Below are 17,465 nucleotides of genomic sequence, written 5' to 3' on the forward strand. Positions count from 1 at the left end.
GTTTGTCAAAAGTGAGTTGATGTTAGTGAGGCTCTTCCCCAGACTGATTACATGATAAAAGGCATTTATAGGCAGTGTTGGTCCATCAGACTGATGTCCAGACTGGAGACAGGTGTTTGCAGTTTTTTAACCATAGCTTCCTCTGAACTTAGAGATATTTGTGAGGGCAGGTGCAGGGAGATGCACCTATTCCTCCATTCCTGGCTGGCCAGATGCAAGTCCCATCTCAGTTCAGCACTGCCTAGCCTCTGCACCTCAGCAGAGGTTTTCAAGTGATTGTGGAGGCCACCAGGAGGTTGCCAAAGCAATGGCTTGTAGAAGAACTAAGGGATGCTCTGTAAGCCTGAGAGCTATGGCCAAATTTAATTATGAATTTAATTTCAGCTGCCCTCTGCCAAAAGGTATTCTCTTTTGATGACATCAAATAATGTTTTTTTTTATTAGTTTCCATTACTTGAAAAGAAGCAAGAAATTGATCAGAATTCTTCTGCAGAAAGATACCATGCGTATTGTTTAGGTGATTGAGTTGAAATCTATGTTTTCTCTGAATAATACCAACTTTCCTGTTTGTCAAACCCAGACGATGCATAGTTGGGTAGGTGAGGATTTGCCAGCTAGGACATCTACAGCCTCCTCAGGGCCTGGTGAAGGAAACTTGGAAGAGAAATGTAAACAGGTAGACTGAAAGCCTTGTACACTAATCACACTAATTGTGTTTGCAGTCTCAACTCAACTGTCTAGCTGTGTAAAGAGACCTGGACTGGGAGCCTGAAAAAACTGTGTCTGTCTGAAGTAATTTTTGGCTTTGATGTGTTTTTCTGTTAACTCTATTGTTGTAGTTCCTCATAGAGGATTATGGTACAAAGTCCCCTTCTTTTATGGGGCTGCCAGTGTTGGAAGCCCATCACTGATAGATGTTTGAGTAACTTGGAAACTGCCTTCACGTACTTGGGCAACTATTTGCTTGTTCTGCTTGGTCCACTGGAGCAGCAGCAGCAGCAGTCATAAGGCTCTTTTTTTTTAACTAACCACATTTCCTTTCTAAAATCAATGGATTTCCCCATTTATTTGCTTAATAAGCCCAAAAGATTTCCAAGACATTTTATTATTATTCAGCCAAGTTGAAAAAGTTACAGATTTGGATGAATCTGACTATCGTCCACCATCTAGGTAAAAACAAAAAAACAGATATTGCTGAAGCATTTGTGTCCCTTTAGCAGTTGATATTGTTGGACAGCAGGAATTGCAATGACCTAAGTGTGAAACTTTGGGAACTGCTACTGGTTTGTGGAACCTGATCTCTCACTGCATTGTGATAAGGAAAATAATAAAGTGACATAAGTAATACTTTGCAAATGATTCAAGAACCTGACACTGAGCCAGACCCCTCCTCTAGCATAGTCAGGCTCTGAAGTGACTGGAGTTTGTCCAGCTGAAGCCAGCAGAGAATGGCTTCATTAAGATTAGATAATCTGTAGGGTCTACGTTATATGTCACTGAAGGAGACGGATTGGTGTTCTGTACTAATGGTACAGGGACACAAAGGCAAGGGAAAATTCAGATATTACTTTCTTCAGACTATATATCATCAAGCATGAGTGTTGCATGGAGAATGTTTGTACATTGTGTACAGAAACAAGTTTTTTTATTGCTTGTTATATTTATTTACTTTGACAGTAATCTAATGAAGCAAGACGTCCAGAAATTCAGAGATTATGAAAATGTCCCTGGTTTGTCACAAGCTGAAAATCCAAAGATTTAAAATTCTTAGAAATGTTATCTGTAGAAGATGTCCTTTGATTAGGTAAAAATATGCTAGATAAGTGAAACTTAGATTATCAAGTGTTTCCAAATCTAACTATTATGACAGATGTGGAAATGCTGCTCCTGATGCTCTTCATTACTGAAATAAAATTACTTGTGTTAGAAACATTTCAGGAGTGGAACTTGGAGCATGTTAAAAATGTGATTTCAAGCTAGCATAGACCTTCCAGCTAGTAAGGCCAGTAAGTAGCAGTGTTTACCTTAGAGTGGTAGGGATCAAGACCTTTGTGTATTAAATATTAAGTAGGAAATTATGGGCACACTTTCAAATAATGATTTCTGCCTGAAATAAACCTGGAAGTGCTGTTGGATGTCTGAGGACAATTTAGAAAGAGCACAGACAGGGTTTTACCCATGTTACTCCAGTGTTGCCTTTGAGGATCTTACTGGAGGACCACTTTCAGCATGTAGTAGTCCTTGGCTTTATTTCAGAAGGTATAAACTATAGATCTGTTTTCTTTGAGGTCATAGAAGATTGTGAATATTAGGAGCTACTGTTAAGCACATCATTCAAAGCCCAGTGGCTATTTACAGGTGATAGGAAAGCTGCTGAAGAGCACTGGGTATACAGAATTCTGGCAGACGCTCCTAAAGACAAGCTGTATTTTGTGCAAAGAGGGAGGGCAGACATAGTTCTGTTGTTATTAAAGCCAAAGAGCAAAAGTGGAACAAAACTGTTGTGACCTGAGACCTGAAACTTCTCTCAGCTACTCCTGTAGGACAATGTCTGTGCTATTTGTGTTTGTGGTGAAGCTTTGCTGAATGTCTCTCAGATCTCTGAGATGCATTTTGAACATCTCTGTTGGGCAGCTCCTGACTTACCAGTTGATAACTCCAGATATTCTAATCTCTAAGCAATCTCTCAATCTGTGGACCTTGTTGATCAATTTTTGTGGGGTTTGGTTTGGGGGATTTTTGGTTTTGTTGTTTTGTTGGTTTTTTATTTAATCTCAATGAATGTGAAATCTGTTTGTTATGACACAGAGGATCTGCATGTCCACTCCTAACTATCGAGCATACGCATGCCGTTCACCGGTGGGAACGCTGGCATGACTTATCACTTTGCATTCAGTTCAACTTGCTGTTCCTTGTTCTGAGATCTCTTTGTGTGCAGTAATGTTTTTATTACAGAAAATACTGTGCTGGTGAAAGCTTAAAAGTTCTTGGATCAAAATGGACAGAAATGCACTTCCTTGTTGGATACCAGGCAGGCTTCATGGCAGAGTTGTCCAAAACTTCAGGTCAGAGGAGGGTAGACAATGGAGTTGAGAAGGCCACGGGGAATACCTATCTCCCCACTTCTTTCATCCTTAGGTCTATAGAATAGAGTAAACAATGACATACTGTGTTTCTGTTCAAGTCAGTAAGAGTTTTGGCAGGAGAGGCAGCATGATCCATCTGGTATGAAGCCTGAAGACCTGTTGTTTGCTGCAGTCCTTGAAAGCCTGTTGAGTGCTGCGGGCCTTGATTCCTTTGGTGGCCATATGAAAAGGATGATACCAAACTTTCATGGATGGAAAATGTTTTTATATACAAAGCTGTGCTGGTTGCTGCTGATGGCAGAAGAAACGGTATAGCTTGAATTGCAGTTTGCACACTGAAACAATGGGGTACTGTGATTACCCTCCACTATGAAGGGTGCTTGTGTACCCAAGTTCATCATCTGTGAAGAATTCCATTCCACTGGGAATTGCAGATCCAATTAATTGTGGCAACTTTGTGAGCACATCACTTACTAAAAAATCCTTCTTTAAAGTGATGAGAACGATAAATGTATACTTATCCCCAAATCAGTGAATTACATTTGTACCCTTTTCAAAATTATTTTTCATTTTTAGGAGATTTTAGAAAGTTCCTGAAAGGGTCAAACCCAAGTGTCTGCTCTCCTAAGCATATGTGTATGCTTTTCCAAAATAAGAGCGTGAGTAGCTTTGCTGCTTAACTTTGTGATCCCAAGCCACTGCTTTGTGTCTAGATACGTATTCTGGAAGTTGATGTGTCAATGGCTATGCCCCCCTTGGAGAAGGTGCTGCTGCAGACTGTCAGAGGTCCTTCATCAGAGCTTCATTTTTCTTGTTCTTTTTATCAATGTTTGTACACTTTTGAGGTAAAGTCAGGGAAAAAGCCCACAGAACTGGTACATCCACACAGGTTGGATGCTGCTGGGGAAGTCTAGTTAGGAACATGTGATGTTAATTACTTTTTCAGGTCTGCACACTGATTTATTCTGCTTCCATTCCCATTTGCTTCCATTGTCTTAGTTCAGGATCTGCACAGCACTATGTTTGCTAATGGACTAGGGGAGGTCCTGTTCTGGTAGGATTTCTCTGAGGCACATAAAGCAAACCCTGTCCTGTAAAATTAATGGTAGAATTCTCAATTGTTTCAGTGGTACCTCGGTTTCACTTACTAAGTTTAGGAAATGTGGTGGAGTCTAGCTGCTCCGTGGTCAAGAGAACGGTGGTTGTCACCATCCTCATAAGTCTTCCACTTCGGATAGATTCTTTTATTGCTGAAAAAGCCTGAGTGGTCAAGACTTAAAAGGAGAGGTGGATTATCTATTTGATGAAAGAAATTTGGGATCCCTAGGAGTAGAAGTGATTGGGTGGAAGAGAACTCATCCCATTCATGCATAAAAGAGGAAAACTCATCCCATTCACACATAAAGTAAAAAGCACGGGAATGACATATTGCAGCCCTAGAGTCTCCATACTTGTTTGAACTTCTAGTTTTATTTGTTTTCAGTAAATCTTTGCAGTAACTTGTTCAATTGAAATATGTGCTGGACAGGGCAATGGTAAGAGTTTCTCACTAGGCTGTCAATGGTTGTACGCTTCACATCTGGGATAATAATGATATAAACGTAGAAATATATTTAAGCTTTAAGAACTAAAACTATTGCTGTTAGTAATTCGTTATGATATATCACAAAGAACATTTCAAAATTTTGCCTGGTAGGGGAGTCTTCTTTTTGAATGAAACACACATCATTTACTGTAAGGGTCACTACCAAGAGAATGCATGCTCTTTTCAAAGAACAAAAACTGATGGTCTCTTTTTTCTTCTTCTTTTCAGGCAGCACAAATAGTCCTGATTTCTCTCTTTGAATTGAACACTCCTGAGTTTACCATGTTACTTGGTGCCTTGCCAAAAACATTCCAGGATGGTGCTACCAAGCTCCTGCACAACCACCTCAAGAACTCCAGTAACACCAGTGTGGTGAGAGGCCCTTGTCCTTGCAAACAGCAGAGGGCCAAAGACAGCAGCTCATTAATAAGCTGTTGCAGATGTTCAGTTCAAATTATCTGTAACTGTTGTCTTGAAGCATTACGGCAACAGAGGCTTTTGTTTGATTTTGCTTTTAATAGGGACCATTAAAATAAAAAACCCAGTTATTTTAAAATTTAATGTAGTCCTAACCAGAAGAGATTAAAAAAAATGTCTGAGAAGTGCATTAAAATTGGTGGGGTTTGTGCTTTCAAGTTGGTGGTGCTTTTGAAAGTCCTGCCAGTAATGACTTTTTGGCTAAAACAGATCCTGATACCACAGAATTTCTGGGCTTATGACTGTTATTGAGATCAATTTAATAACAGTTATACTGTCTGTTAAGAAGCTTGCACGATCTTTAATATGACCTACAAGGTCACCTCACTCTATGCCTATTACCTTATGTTTTGCTTTTATATGAAGCTCTTACATATTTTTATTTCCCTGAAGGAATATGTTAGTAGATTTAAATAGGAAATTCCTTTCCCTTCCCAGAGCAGCAAGGATTAGGGATTTTTTTTGTTAATGTGGAAGTCTTGTGAACTTGCTGGAATTCGAACCCTCCTATCTTTGCACTTCCACAGGGCTTAGTAGAATTTAGTGTAAGCTAGAACTGCAGTGTTAGGCTTCCAGGCAAATGGTCTGGATTCTCTAATACTTTTGACTCTATGTGAAAAGTGTCAGAATTGAGAGCAATTTCTACTCATTTTGCTGTGGTATAAAAGATTGTGCAGGCCAGTGGAAAAATGCTAAGTTAGGCTGCTTACTTAGGCTCCTAACAAGCATAATCAGAATGCTTTAGACAATGTGGAAAATAGCTGTGTAATTAGAATACTCAATTGTCAGGGTAATGATGAGCATATTTTGAAGCCTTGCAAACCTTGTTTGAGAAGCTGGATTGATTGACCATTTCTCTGGCAATATTTGCAGGCCATACATGTTGTGTATTTAAATTGCAGGTACTGTGGGTTGTAGAGAAGCGCACATACACTTTCTTTATCCTCAGAGTCATATTTTCAGGAATATATTAATGACTACATGATCCATGGCTGCAGATTTTTAGGTCAAGAGGCATAATCAAAACTGCATTAAGCTTGTTTAGAGCAGACAGAGGCACTGTTTGGACCTGTTGTTGTACTCCTGGCTGTGCATTGCAACACGTTGCTAATCCCTGTCTTCCTGCTTCTGTGTCAGGGTTCCCCCAGCAATACCCTTGGTCGGACTCCTTCCCGGCACTCCAGCAGCAGAACCAGCCCCTTAACTTCACCTACCAACTGCTCCCATGGTGGACTGTCTCCAAGGTAATGTGGTAGGCTGATTAAACCCCTTGCAAAATACTAAAGGATTTCAACACCAAGTGTGCGTTTGCAGAATATGACTCACTTTGAAAGCAAAAACAAGACAATAAGTGTACAGTAGATTTCTGCAATATGTGATAATATGTGACTGATGATTGACTTCAGTGTTCCAGTCCTCATGCTGTCTGTGTAATCTTAATGTCTTTTCTTGTCATATTAGTTTTATTTTGTGGCCTTTTTCAGAATTAGCATTTGTGGATAATAAAGGTAATATTAATTGGCAGCATTAGAAATAAGGTTTTGTTGAGATTGCATATGTCACAAAGTCTGTGATGACTCTCAGAACAGGAGTTTCAGATTGTGCCATTTTTTAGGTGTGGACCTGTAATCAGTAATTTTTCTGACTATATTACAGGGCTTGTGCTGCTGAGAAAAGTGCTGTATCTGCTGTTCCCCTCTTATTCTTTGTGAGGATGCAAGACAAGCAGAGGTGGTGACTGTGTTTTAGTGCTGAATACCTCCCAGATTGCTCACCTGGCTCCTCACCAGAGAGCAGTGGCCTGGTCTTTTGAGCAGCAGGTCTGTTGCAGCCAGGTGTTTTGCTGAAGCTGCAGGTGCTACCCTAGAATATATTGGTCCACTCCAAAATCTTGTATTCAGCCAACATGGACTTTTGGCTGCTGGGAATGTGGATGTTTTGCAGCATTAAAACTTAGAGCAGGGGAGATGGCATTGTGGACAGCATGTTCTGGGACCATAAAAATATCGGAGGAAAGTAGCGAGCTGTTATCTGGACAAGCTCTGGTTCATGCTGGAAAAGCTTAAATTCTGTGGCCTGTGTCTGCCTGTCCTCTTCATTGGTTGTGGAAGAAACATAAAGAGCCACGTTGGGTGAGGACTGCATAGTGCAGTGTAGTAGTTTGCATTGAAATCTGTTGATCTACCCATGTTACTTGCAAAACTCTCTCTGATGGGATGCTTAGACATGTTCTTCATGTTAAGAGTTCCAGTGTGTCAGGAAAAGTACAGGCCTTTAGCATTCAATGAATAATTATACTAATTCCAGCAGCATAGGAATCATTGGGGTTTCCTGAGAAAATTTTGGGTGTCTAAATACATCTTTGTGACTTCTAAATCTGCTGTAATTCAAAACTAAACCAAGAGCTTGCAAGCCAAAGCCAAGTTGCCTATTATGAGTTTTTTCCACAAAGGTTTCATTAAGAAATTAAGTGGTAGAGTTTCAGGGGAACAGTTCCAACTATGTTGCTTCCTTTTTGAATAACTTGAGCATTGTTGCCCTGCTGATTTCTGTCCTGGGAAATTATTGACTGTGTCTCGCTGTGGTTACGTTGTGGTTTTGTTGGCCGTGGTGGCATGTGGCACTTATTTTGTAATTCCACAACCTTTTACCATGCTTTTTGGGTTTTGCCATTGGGACACAATTGCTTATTGCCACTTCACTCACTGTTTTCTATTTGTCTTTGCATTCTTCTCACCTCTTGATGTCAGGAGGCAAATATCAAAGTATTGATTAAAGCATCCAGTGTACATTGTTGCTGTTGCTTTCTAGCATTTTGTATTTAGAAACGGAAAGGTTTCTTCTACATGTGATTTGTTCTCAAGTACTAGTTTGAGAGGGCATATAATTCCAGAGCACTCTGTCATGGATGCAGTTGGCCAGGAATCTCCTTTAGAAAACAATCATTCCTTCCATTTTCTGTAGAGTTCTTGGAGTTGTTTAATCAAAAATTTAGGTGACTTTTCCAGAAGTGTGTCCTGCTTCCTTGCTAGATTTAGTTATTCAAGAGTCATGTTTAAAAATTACTCTTCAGTGATAGGTAAAGGTGGAAGGTGCTATGAAATACATACACTTCCTAAAAATATTTGGAAGGGACAAGGTGTACTTTTTTGTGGTGAGTGCCCTCTGAGCTGTAACAGTATCTGCAGATTTTTGCCATTTGTAGAAAAGGCAGTGACAAGTACTGCAAATCAGGGGCAGTAGATTCTGAAGCTCTGCTTGGCTGCATCCTTCTTGAAAATGTCTTGTGTAGCACAGTTTGGGCATGGTCCTGACTTAAAGGGAGAATTTAGCTCTGGTTGTCCTTTCAGAGAAGAGGCTTGGAAAAATATGCTGACAGATTGTGGTAAGTGGGGTGTGCTGCAGTATTGCATTCTTTGGTGTAGGTGCTTCAGTGTCATGTTTCCATTTCAAATGCTTGATGTTTGCTATTCAGGCTTGCTGTGAAATGTCACTTTTCTGTCTACAAACTCAGAACTTAAGCATGCTGAGGTCGTTCTGATGGCAGTGTAAAAGGATAAAGATTCCCAGTTCCTTTGTGTAGCTCTCCTCCAAAAGCAGGCTTGTCTTTGCATTTTCATGGGACCTACTGCCAAAGGTTTGTAGTCAGGTTGTGTATTCCCATTGCCTCCCAGGGTGCTCTGTGTGCAGGCCCTGCTTACCTTGTCTCTGCCCATGTCTTGTACAGGCAGCCTGAGTGTAGTCAGTGGAAGCATCTCCAGTTCTTAATGCCAGCTTTGGTTTTGAAGATTATGCTTTCCTTGTATTTTTTTTCTTGTTTCACAGATTGGAGTCAAATGCAGGAGCATACATGTCTTTGGAGCTGGGATGTGTGTAGAAAGGATGATTGGGTCCTGTAGAAATATGAAAATGCTGCTAAGCATAGCTGTTCTCCCATATTACTAATGGTTTGTGGGCAATATCCTCAACATTAGTCAGCAAGGTTTCCTTGATACAGATATACTGTATTATGTATGTATTCCAGGTGACTGATTGTTTTGGGAGTTGTGTGTTTGTGTATTTATGTGTACATGTATTTGTGCTCTCTGGATAGATTTTGAATGTTTTGGTGGAAATGGACTCTGCAAGCAGCTGATTTGCCTATCCAGATGATAATATCTGCTTAAGTATCCCCTAAAGTCTTAGGAGGGTAGCATGCTTCAGGGTCTTGGAAAGAGTCCTTTCTCCTGCCTTCATTTGCTCCCTCCAGTTCTGCTTCATGGTCACTATAACATATCCACTACATCTCTGAGTTACTTCTGCATTTGTATCTGATTTTCTTTTTCCTTAACAGTTTTAGTTTTTGGTGAGAGGAGTTGTGGAAGAGAGATGTGCTTTCTCAAAAAGAAAACAGGGAAGGGCGTTTGAGAAGACTGAATATAAGGAAAAAAACACCAGTCTTCAGGCTGAAAGAGAAGGATGTTTCCTAGGCAAAGCACAGATAAATGGCTTGGGTTTGTGTAGGACAGAGAAATCTTCTGAGATTTAATAAATTAGGTTGTACAAAACAGCAAATGCTACGTTGTAAAGTCCTTTGGTGTTAGAATACTGTTCTGAATGGTAAATCAACTTCTGCAAACTTAAATGTTACATTCAGATTTGGAACTTCACATATTAGAATTTTGTAGGAGTAATTGAATGAATACATTTGGAATGAATTTCTGCTATTATTAGTAGCCCAGAAGCTTGTGCTTAGGTTTTATTATTAAAAACAAATAAACCAAATCACCCAAAATTAAAAACAAACATTTAGTCCTTCAAAGATGTTTAGAGGAAATGCATCAGAATAAAAGGTTAACGATTGTATCTGGCTATATAAGTTTACATATTTGCTGTTTTATTGATAATAAAACATACCATTAAAAACAATTTGATTGACACTTTCAGTATTGAGTTGAGCAAGCAAAGGCATGGAAACAGAATTAAAATAAGCCACTTACTTTATACAATAAGGACAAGCCTGCATTGTTTGGTGGCCTGTGTTCAGATAGGTGATACCTGAGCTGTGAAACTTCTGATCAGCAGTGTGGGAGTCTGAAGTATTTCCTTGATAAAACTGGCATGTAGTAGCTGTGGGATTTGACTGCTGCTTAATGAGTGAAATTCTTGACACTGCTCTTCAGCGTAGTTTTTTTAACTGGCTCTGCTGCTGTTTGCACTGGAGCCATTCTTGACTTGTCACTTCTCATGTGAAAGTATCTTTCACTTGCATATGTACAAATACAGCTATCCAAGACAATGTGCTGAAATGTAATAGAAACAAAGTAGTGTTGTGAATACTCCACCACCTCAAGCATCTGTTCTCATTTGGAAGGTGATTTTGAAAATACATGTACCTGAATAGGAAAAGTACAAAAGCAGAGGTTGGACAAACTGACACAGGAATGGATGTCTTTACCCAAAGGCACAGGGTCATGCAATAACTTAAAGGGGCCTGTGAAAGTTTAAGGAGCAATCTGAATCAACTGAGAGTCTGGTTTCACCCAGTCTTTCCAGCTTTGTCTGCTGAGACCTGGGCCAGGTCCTCATGATACATTTATGCTCCAGACTGACTTTTCACTTGATGCATATTTAGGTTCAGTTTGAATCTGGTGAAATAGGATCAGATCTTAAGCCCTGCAAAGGTTTTCTGATTGTGTAGGCCTGACTGCAGGCTTATATAGAGGCACCAGGAGACAAACTTTACAAGGTACCTTGAGGTGTCTAATAAAAAAATAAATTCAAATTTTTCTTTCTTCCAGGGAAATCCTGTTGCTTAGAAACACCTGCTTAGAGCTGGAATACACGTGTGGCCAGGGATTGTTTGCGTAGAACATTATAAATTGAGTTGTTTGTAGAGGCTATATCCATTTGTAAAAACTCCTGGTTAGTACAAGCAGGGACTGAATTTTTTGTGAATCATATTATATTAGGAATAAAAATGGAAATGAACAATAAAGGCCAAAACAAAGACTTGTGAGGCGCAATGGAGTATTCTTGTTTAATTTTGTTTCTATTAATTTTTTTCTCTCTCCAAGGCAGCATGACAGCACTAAGCCACTCAGATTATAGTTTCTTTTTTTTCCCCTCCCTCTCCTTTCTCTGTTTTTCTCTCTTTTGTTTCTCCTCTGGTCACGGCAGTCGGCTCTGGGGTTGGAGTGCAGATGGGCTTTCGAAGCACCCCCCTCCCCTTTCTCAGCCTAACTCCATCCCCACTGCTCCTTCCCACAAGACTTTCAGACGCTCTTACTCTCCCAGGTAACAAGCTACCTGTTAAACCAACTTGTCTGAGGTGTCACAGTATTATTTACCTTCCACACCACGGAATTTGTTCAAATGTGGGGCTTGCAGAGGCTTTGGCTGGAAAAGGAAAAGAGATTATGATAGCTTTCAGAGAGCAGGGGTGATGGGCAGCCGCTTGCTCGCTGCTTGGGGAAGATGCAGCATGCAAGTGGGGATAAAAAAAAAGTGGATTTTTCCAGACTCTTGCACCCATTCAAGAAGATGGCAGGGAAGATGCTTCACAGTCAGTTTCCAATGCAGAACACAGTTGCTGAGCACTTTTGACAGGCACTGGTTGTGTCACAATACCGGGGCAGGATCTTTCAATTTGGCTGCACTGTGAATGTGGCACTAGAGGACCTCCAGATGGACACATACAGCTCAGGAGTGACTTAACCTAGAACTTTGCTTGTATATTGTGATTTTGGATCATCTTGGAAATCTGTAGTATTGAAATGAAAATTGTCCTTACCACAAGATTTTGAATTTATCAGTCGCACTTTTGACATCTGTTCTTCCTCCTATGCCCTCACATTTTGTTCCAGTCTGCATACAGCTCTTGGATCAATATGGTGGACTAAAGCCGTATGCTGGTTTTAAGAAAAAAACCCAACCTGAATACAAATTTAATTTGTCAGATCTCTGTTAAATTCCTTGGAGTTTTAAAGTTTAAACTGTGACAACAAACCTTCTGACTTGGATATGTCTGTTACCTGAGGAAGGGCTACCTATAATCTTTCCTTAAAGCAAAGGTCCTAATGGAAAACTATTGAAAGAAAAGCAAAGTTTTTATTTGAGGGCTCAAAATTTGAGAACCTGTGACTCAGGCTCTGAGAGAGAAAGTAGAATGCAGTGGTAGGTACCTCTGTGAATACCTGCAGAATTAAAAACTTTAAATGAATGTTCTGACTCTGCTAGGACACTGTGGAGATACCTGTGGAGGGGAATTCATGTTGATTTTTTAAATAAAACTGGTTGAGAGTGTTTTTTCTATCTTCTTTTATCTAACACCAGATAATAAGGTTTGGAATAATGTAACATATATTTCAGCCCAGAGCCTGAAAGTGCAAAGATGAGAGTTACTGTGTACTGCTTGAAGACACTATACTGTGAACTACTTACGCATAGTTTGGATTGGAAACTGAATAACAATTTATGGAAGTAAAATGTATTTAATGCCAGGCTGGAAAACTACCAAATTGTATCTTTATGAACTTACAGCTGCATTGGTTTTGTGCAGCAGATGGAAAATAATGTTGTGACATCCCTAAACACCGCTCATCTCTACTCACTTCTTATTCATCCTGTGCCTTTCCTCTAGTTTTCTGCATGGGTCATAATTTCTTTTCCCTTTTGTGCTTTTTTTTTCCCTGAAAGGTGAGTGTAGTTCCATTTTACTTTTATTCCCCCCATTGTGTTGTCTGTGAAGTATTCCAGTGCACATACTGTCAGTAGAGACGTGTGTTCACATTGTAGGATTTTCATTCATGTAGAGCACAGCCATAATGTGACCTCCTACACAGGCTTACTCCTAACATATGAAATTATTGGATTCTTTATATTTTTATTAAAATGTGGGTTTGTGCTTTGACAAATGTATCAGATTGGTGGCTCTGAGAAATTACTTTAGTCCTTTAGCACTGAAGAGTCTGTATTCTCATTGTTCTTTGGTACCAGTGTAGGGCAAATTTATCCCTGAGGAAAGAAGTGATGACTTCAGCAGATTCATTTTCAGTATTAGATTTGTGATTATTTCTTGGTTTTTCTGCCATGGATTTAATTGTGTGACCTTTGGTAAGTCATGTCATCTCTTGGTGTGAGAACACAGGTACAGTCACTTGTGTACCTTTTCAAACGGTGGTTTCATTGCCCACTTCAAAGTTGTACGAAAAACCCTTTAAGATCTGTGAATTAAATGTGCTTGAGCTCAAAACGTGTATTTTTGAGATTGTATGAAACAAAGATTTTCCTATTCCTGACTGGTACTTCTAAAGAACCTGAAACCTCCCTTGCCTTCTGTCTGGAAAGCCATCACAGTGCATTGCTGTTGTTCAGCTGTCTGAAAAGCCTTAAATACGTCCACTTCTGTAGGTTTATGAACAGCTTTTGTTTCCCGATCTCGCTCTGTTAAATGATTTCTCATTCTCCCTGGTCTGCCAGACATTGTTTGGGGAATTGTTCTTTGGTTACTTTGCCAAAATACATGGTGCTGATGCTTGTGTGAGTGTAGTGCGAACACGTTGCTTGGGAGCCAGGGATTATGGCTATTTTCAGTGTGTTAATCCCAAAGGTATTGGGCAGCCCATCTTATCCTCTGTCTGAAGTTCCCAAGTTTCTTCCAGGAAAAAAAAGCTGGGGTTCTAGATATTTAATATCCTTCTTTTGGTTCCATTGAAAATAACAGCTGTGTACCCAGAATTCAGAAGGGATTTTCTTGTTTGTTTGTTTGGGTTTTTCCCCCACCCACCTCACAGGGAATCTTTCTTTTGTGGAAAAGGAACACAGCTCAGTTCAGCCATCTGCCTCCAAGCCCATCCTGTCATTCTTCCCAAAATATTATGAAATAGTAATTCACCACTGTAGGGAGCCACTTCTTGCCATTTATTGACAAACAACTTGATGTAAATGTCTGATTCAGTCTATTTGCTTCTGGCTCTACTGAGATCTGAGACTGCCAGAAATTGTTCTGTCTTGCTGGATTTATTAATTTAGTGATTGTCATGCAAACTCAACTTCTCCTAGATAGAGCAAATCCCTGCCAATAATGCTTTTTTGTTTTCTCAAAGATTGTAGGAACTTCTCTTTAGCCAGATCTTTTAATATCATCTGCCCTTTCATGTAAGGCATTTTATCATGGGACCTAATTTTGGATATAACTCCTCAAGGAATCCCAAAACTTGGCTGAGAAATTTCTGAGGAACTGATAAAGTACAAGAAAGTGTCAGGTTTGAGTGAGAGAATTCCCAAACTTAGGCCAAATAACGAAATGCTGTTTTTATCAAGGCACTGTGTGACTAAGTTAGGTTTTACTACTTTATAAATTAAAATGGGCCATGTTAGACTAAGGTTTATGTCAAGTTACATTTTCCTTTCCATTTAAATCTGTCATAGTTTCGTATATTATTAAACTTAAATTTCAGTGATTTCATTTCCACCAGCTGTCGCAACCATTTGAGTTCTTATAGGGATTAGTACTATTTTCCTTTTTAAATTACACCATTGCCACACTGGGGATAAAGTTTTTTGGTTTACAGAAGGTAGCACACTTTCTGAATGTAAGAAACAGTGGACCTTTTTTCCCTTCACTTACAGCAGTGTGTTCTCCTTGTTTTAGCCCCATTTGAGGGGAAGCTCAGACCTGAACTCTGCTTTGATTCCATCCATGTTGTGTTACAAGTCACTGTTAGAAAGGGTACTCCAAACCATATGTCTCCAGCTTGTTTTTGTTGACAGTCAGAAGAGGATTCCAATTTCATTTGTAACATTTCATATACGTTTGGTCTTTAGTATGCTGGATTATGACACGGAGAACCTAAACTCTGATGAAATCTACAGCTCTCTTCGCGGAGTCACAGAAGCGATAGAGAAATTTAGTTTCCGTAGTCAAGAGGACCTGAATGAGCCAATCAAACGTGATGGAAAGAAGGACTGTGACATTGTAAGTATTCTGTTGTTTACTGTCCCCCAAGAGATGAAATTTTAAAACATTGTGATCAAACCTGTCTTTGGATTGGTAGTGTACAAAATCCAGTTATTCCTGCTGTATTCTTACAGGCATTGTCCTCTTCTTGGTTTTTAACTTCTTATGCCTTAATTATGGGCTTTCACTGACTGTTTCGCTTGGCTCCCTTTAAACTCTGGCCTCCTGTGGAATGTGCTCATAGGGGTTCTGTGCGAGTGCCATGAAGGATGGAAACAGTTCCTCAGGCTCAGTATGGCTGAGTGATGTCTTTGCATGGAGTGTGTGGAGTCAGGTCTGTAATGGGAAATGTTCATTCTTAAAATGGATGGTTTCCCTCACAGGCTTAGGACCTGTGATCACTCCAAGTACACAGCTCATTCAGCATCTTGTGCTGAAAGACTGGTTACAGAAACTGTGATTGTGAGATTTTTGAGCAGGTGTAATTGTGTGAAAGAAAAGGGTAGTAATCAAAGTTTTATGTATTACATATAAATAATTAATGTAAATCTGTGCCTTTTATAATTGGTGGGTGAGCTCCAAAACTGCTACAGTTTCCACAGAATTTTGAGCATACCTTTTCTCCCTCTGTTCGATTCCCCTAGGTGTCTCGAGATGGTGGCCTTGCTCTCCCTGGTGGTGATGGCCGTGGCAGCAGTGACATTGTGGAAGGTGGAAGGATGGCTCTGGATAACAAAACCTCCCTCCTGAACACCCAGCCTCCCCGCGCCTTTTCAGGGCCCCGTGCTCGGGAATACAACCCCTATCCTTACGCTGACACCATCAACACTTACGACAAGACTGCCCTGAAGGAAGCAGTGTTTGATGATGACATGGATCAGCTTCGGGATGGTTTGTATCAGCTCACCTCGTAACACTGCAGGCAGCTCGCTGCCTCTTGGTGTATTTGTGTGTGGACAGCACCCTCAGATACGTGCCTGTGTGCATGTGTTGTGTATTATATTACATCTGAGTTGAGGCTTGGTATGAAATACCCTTTTTTCTCATGTCACAGCAGAATTTCATCTGTGGCTATTGAGAAAAAATGTTATACTGTGGTTTTGGTTCGTTTGCCTGGGGTTTCCAGCAAACTACTCCCTTAAGCATCCACATACATCTGTAGGGACACTGCTTTGGGACCTTCCCCTCCTCTTGGCTGAAACACCTCACTCAACAGCTTGTTGTTATTGAGTGACTTCATTTAAGTGCAGCTACACATCAGCTTTATTCTTTTGCAGTACACTGATGAGTCACTGTACTTTAATCTAAAGGTCATACATGTGACCATTGGTTTTGGGTGTGTATGTCTGGGAAAAACCACTGCAGTTCTCATCTTGTAGAAGTAATTGTTGGAACTGGAAGAAATCCAATTGTCATCTCTTCCTGGTTTGTTAGAAGCCATGTGCAGATGCATGAGCAAGGCTATGAACTCAGGTCAAATTATGGACTGGTCTGATTCTGTTGCCTGCTTGACTAAGACCACCTGGAAGCTGATGCATTTCTGGGGGGGCCTTTGTTACATGAACCTTGTTCTGTAGAGGGTGAGCAATCTTGGCACTTTGATTTTTTCTCCATTTCTCCAAATGATTTGCTGCCATTTGTCCTAGAAGTACCCATTGACCATTCGGATTTGGTGGCTGATCTTCTGAAAGAGCTCTCCAACCACAACGAGCGGGTGGAGGAGCGCAAAGGAGCTCTCCTGGAGTTGCTAAAGATTACAAGGGAAGATAATCTTGGAGTTTGGGAGGAGCATTTCAAAACCATTCTGCTCTTGCTGCTGGAAACGCTTGGAGACAAAGATGTGAGCTGTAGATTTTGTCTTAACTCTCCTGTACATTGCTTCAACTTGGGTAATAATTCCTACACACTAGTTTAAATGAAACCTACCACTCATCAGTGATACTGCACTGCTCATTTTTTCTTTTGAAGGTCGACAACTCTACTTGAGTTTTCTCTCTGTTCAGTGATGAGTTTTAAGTTACACCAAAATGTCTGAGTCTTTCCCCCCTCCCTCCTTAGAGTGTTACTGATAAATAGCTAGGAAATTGAAATAGAATCAGAAAAGAAGTTCTAGTCTAGTAAAAAATTGTCAGCACTTCAGTTATTCTCTTCTGATTTAGGATGAAGTTACAAGCTCTTAGCTATATTATACCCACTCCCAGCAAGGAGAAAAAAGGCATTCTAGAATAAATTATTTTTTTTCCCTGAGTGGTTTAAAGACCCATGGTTTTAGATCTCATGGGATGAGTCTCTGTCTCTTGTAAAAATGTCATCAAGAACACGCTGCTTTTATAGGGGATCTTGTTTTGAAATGTTAAAAAAACTGTGTTATTATCAC

The 17,465-nt window shown here is 40.1% G+C and overlaps 1 protein-coding gene across 1 annotated transcript in view; it reads left to right on the forward strand.

Moving 5' to 3' along the window:
- The window catches only part of CLASP1 (cytoplasmic linker associated protein 1), a 168,329-nt gene that overhangs the window by 131,449 nt on the left and 19,415 nt on the right, over nucleotides 1–17,465 (forward strand). Inside the window, exons 33-37 of the mRNA XM_072932017.1 lie at nucleotides 4,900–5,043; nucleotides 6,286–6,392; nucleotides 14,956–15,106; nucleotides 15,733–15,979; nucleotides 16,735–16,928. Coding sequence (XP_072788118.1) covers nucleotides 4,900–5,043; nucleotides 6,286–6,392; nucleotides 14,956–15,106; nucleotides 15,733–15,979; nucleotides 16,735–16,928 — 843 coding nt within the window. The remainder of the gene's footprint in view (nucleotides 1–4,899; nucleotides 5,044–6,285; nucleotides 6,393–14,955; nucleotides 15,107–15,732; nucleotides 15,980–16,734; nucleotides 16,929–17,465) is intronic.

Source organism: Taeniopygia guttata, chromosome 7 (assembly GCF_048771995.1).
Source record: "Taeniopygia guttata chromosome 7, bTaeGut7.mat, whole genome shotgun sequence".
NCBI lineage: Eukaryota > Metazoa > Chordata > Aves > Passeriformes > Estrildidae > Taeniopygia > Taeniopygia guttata.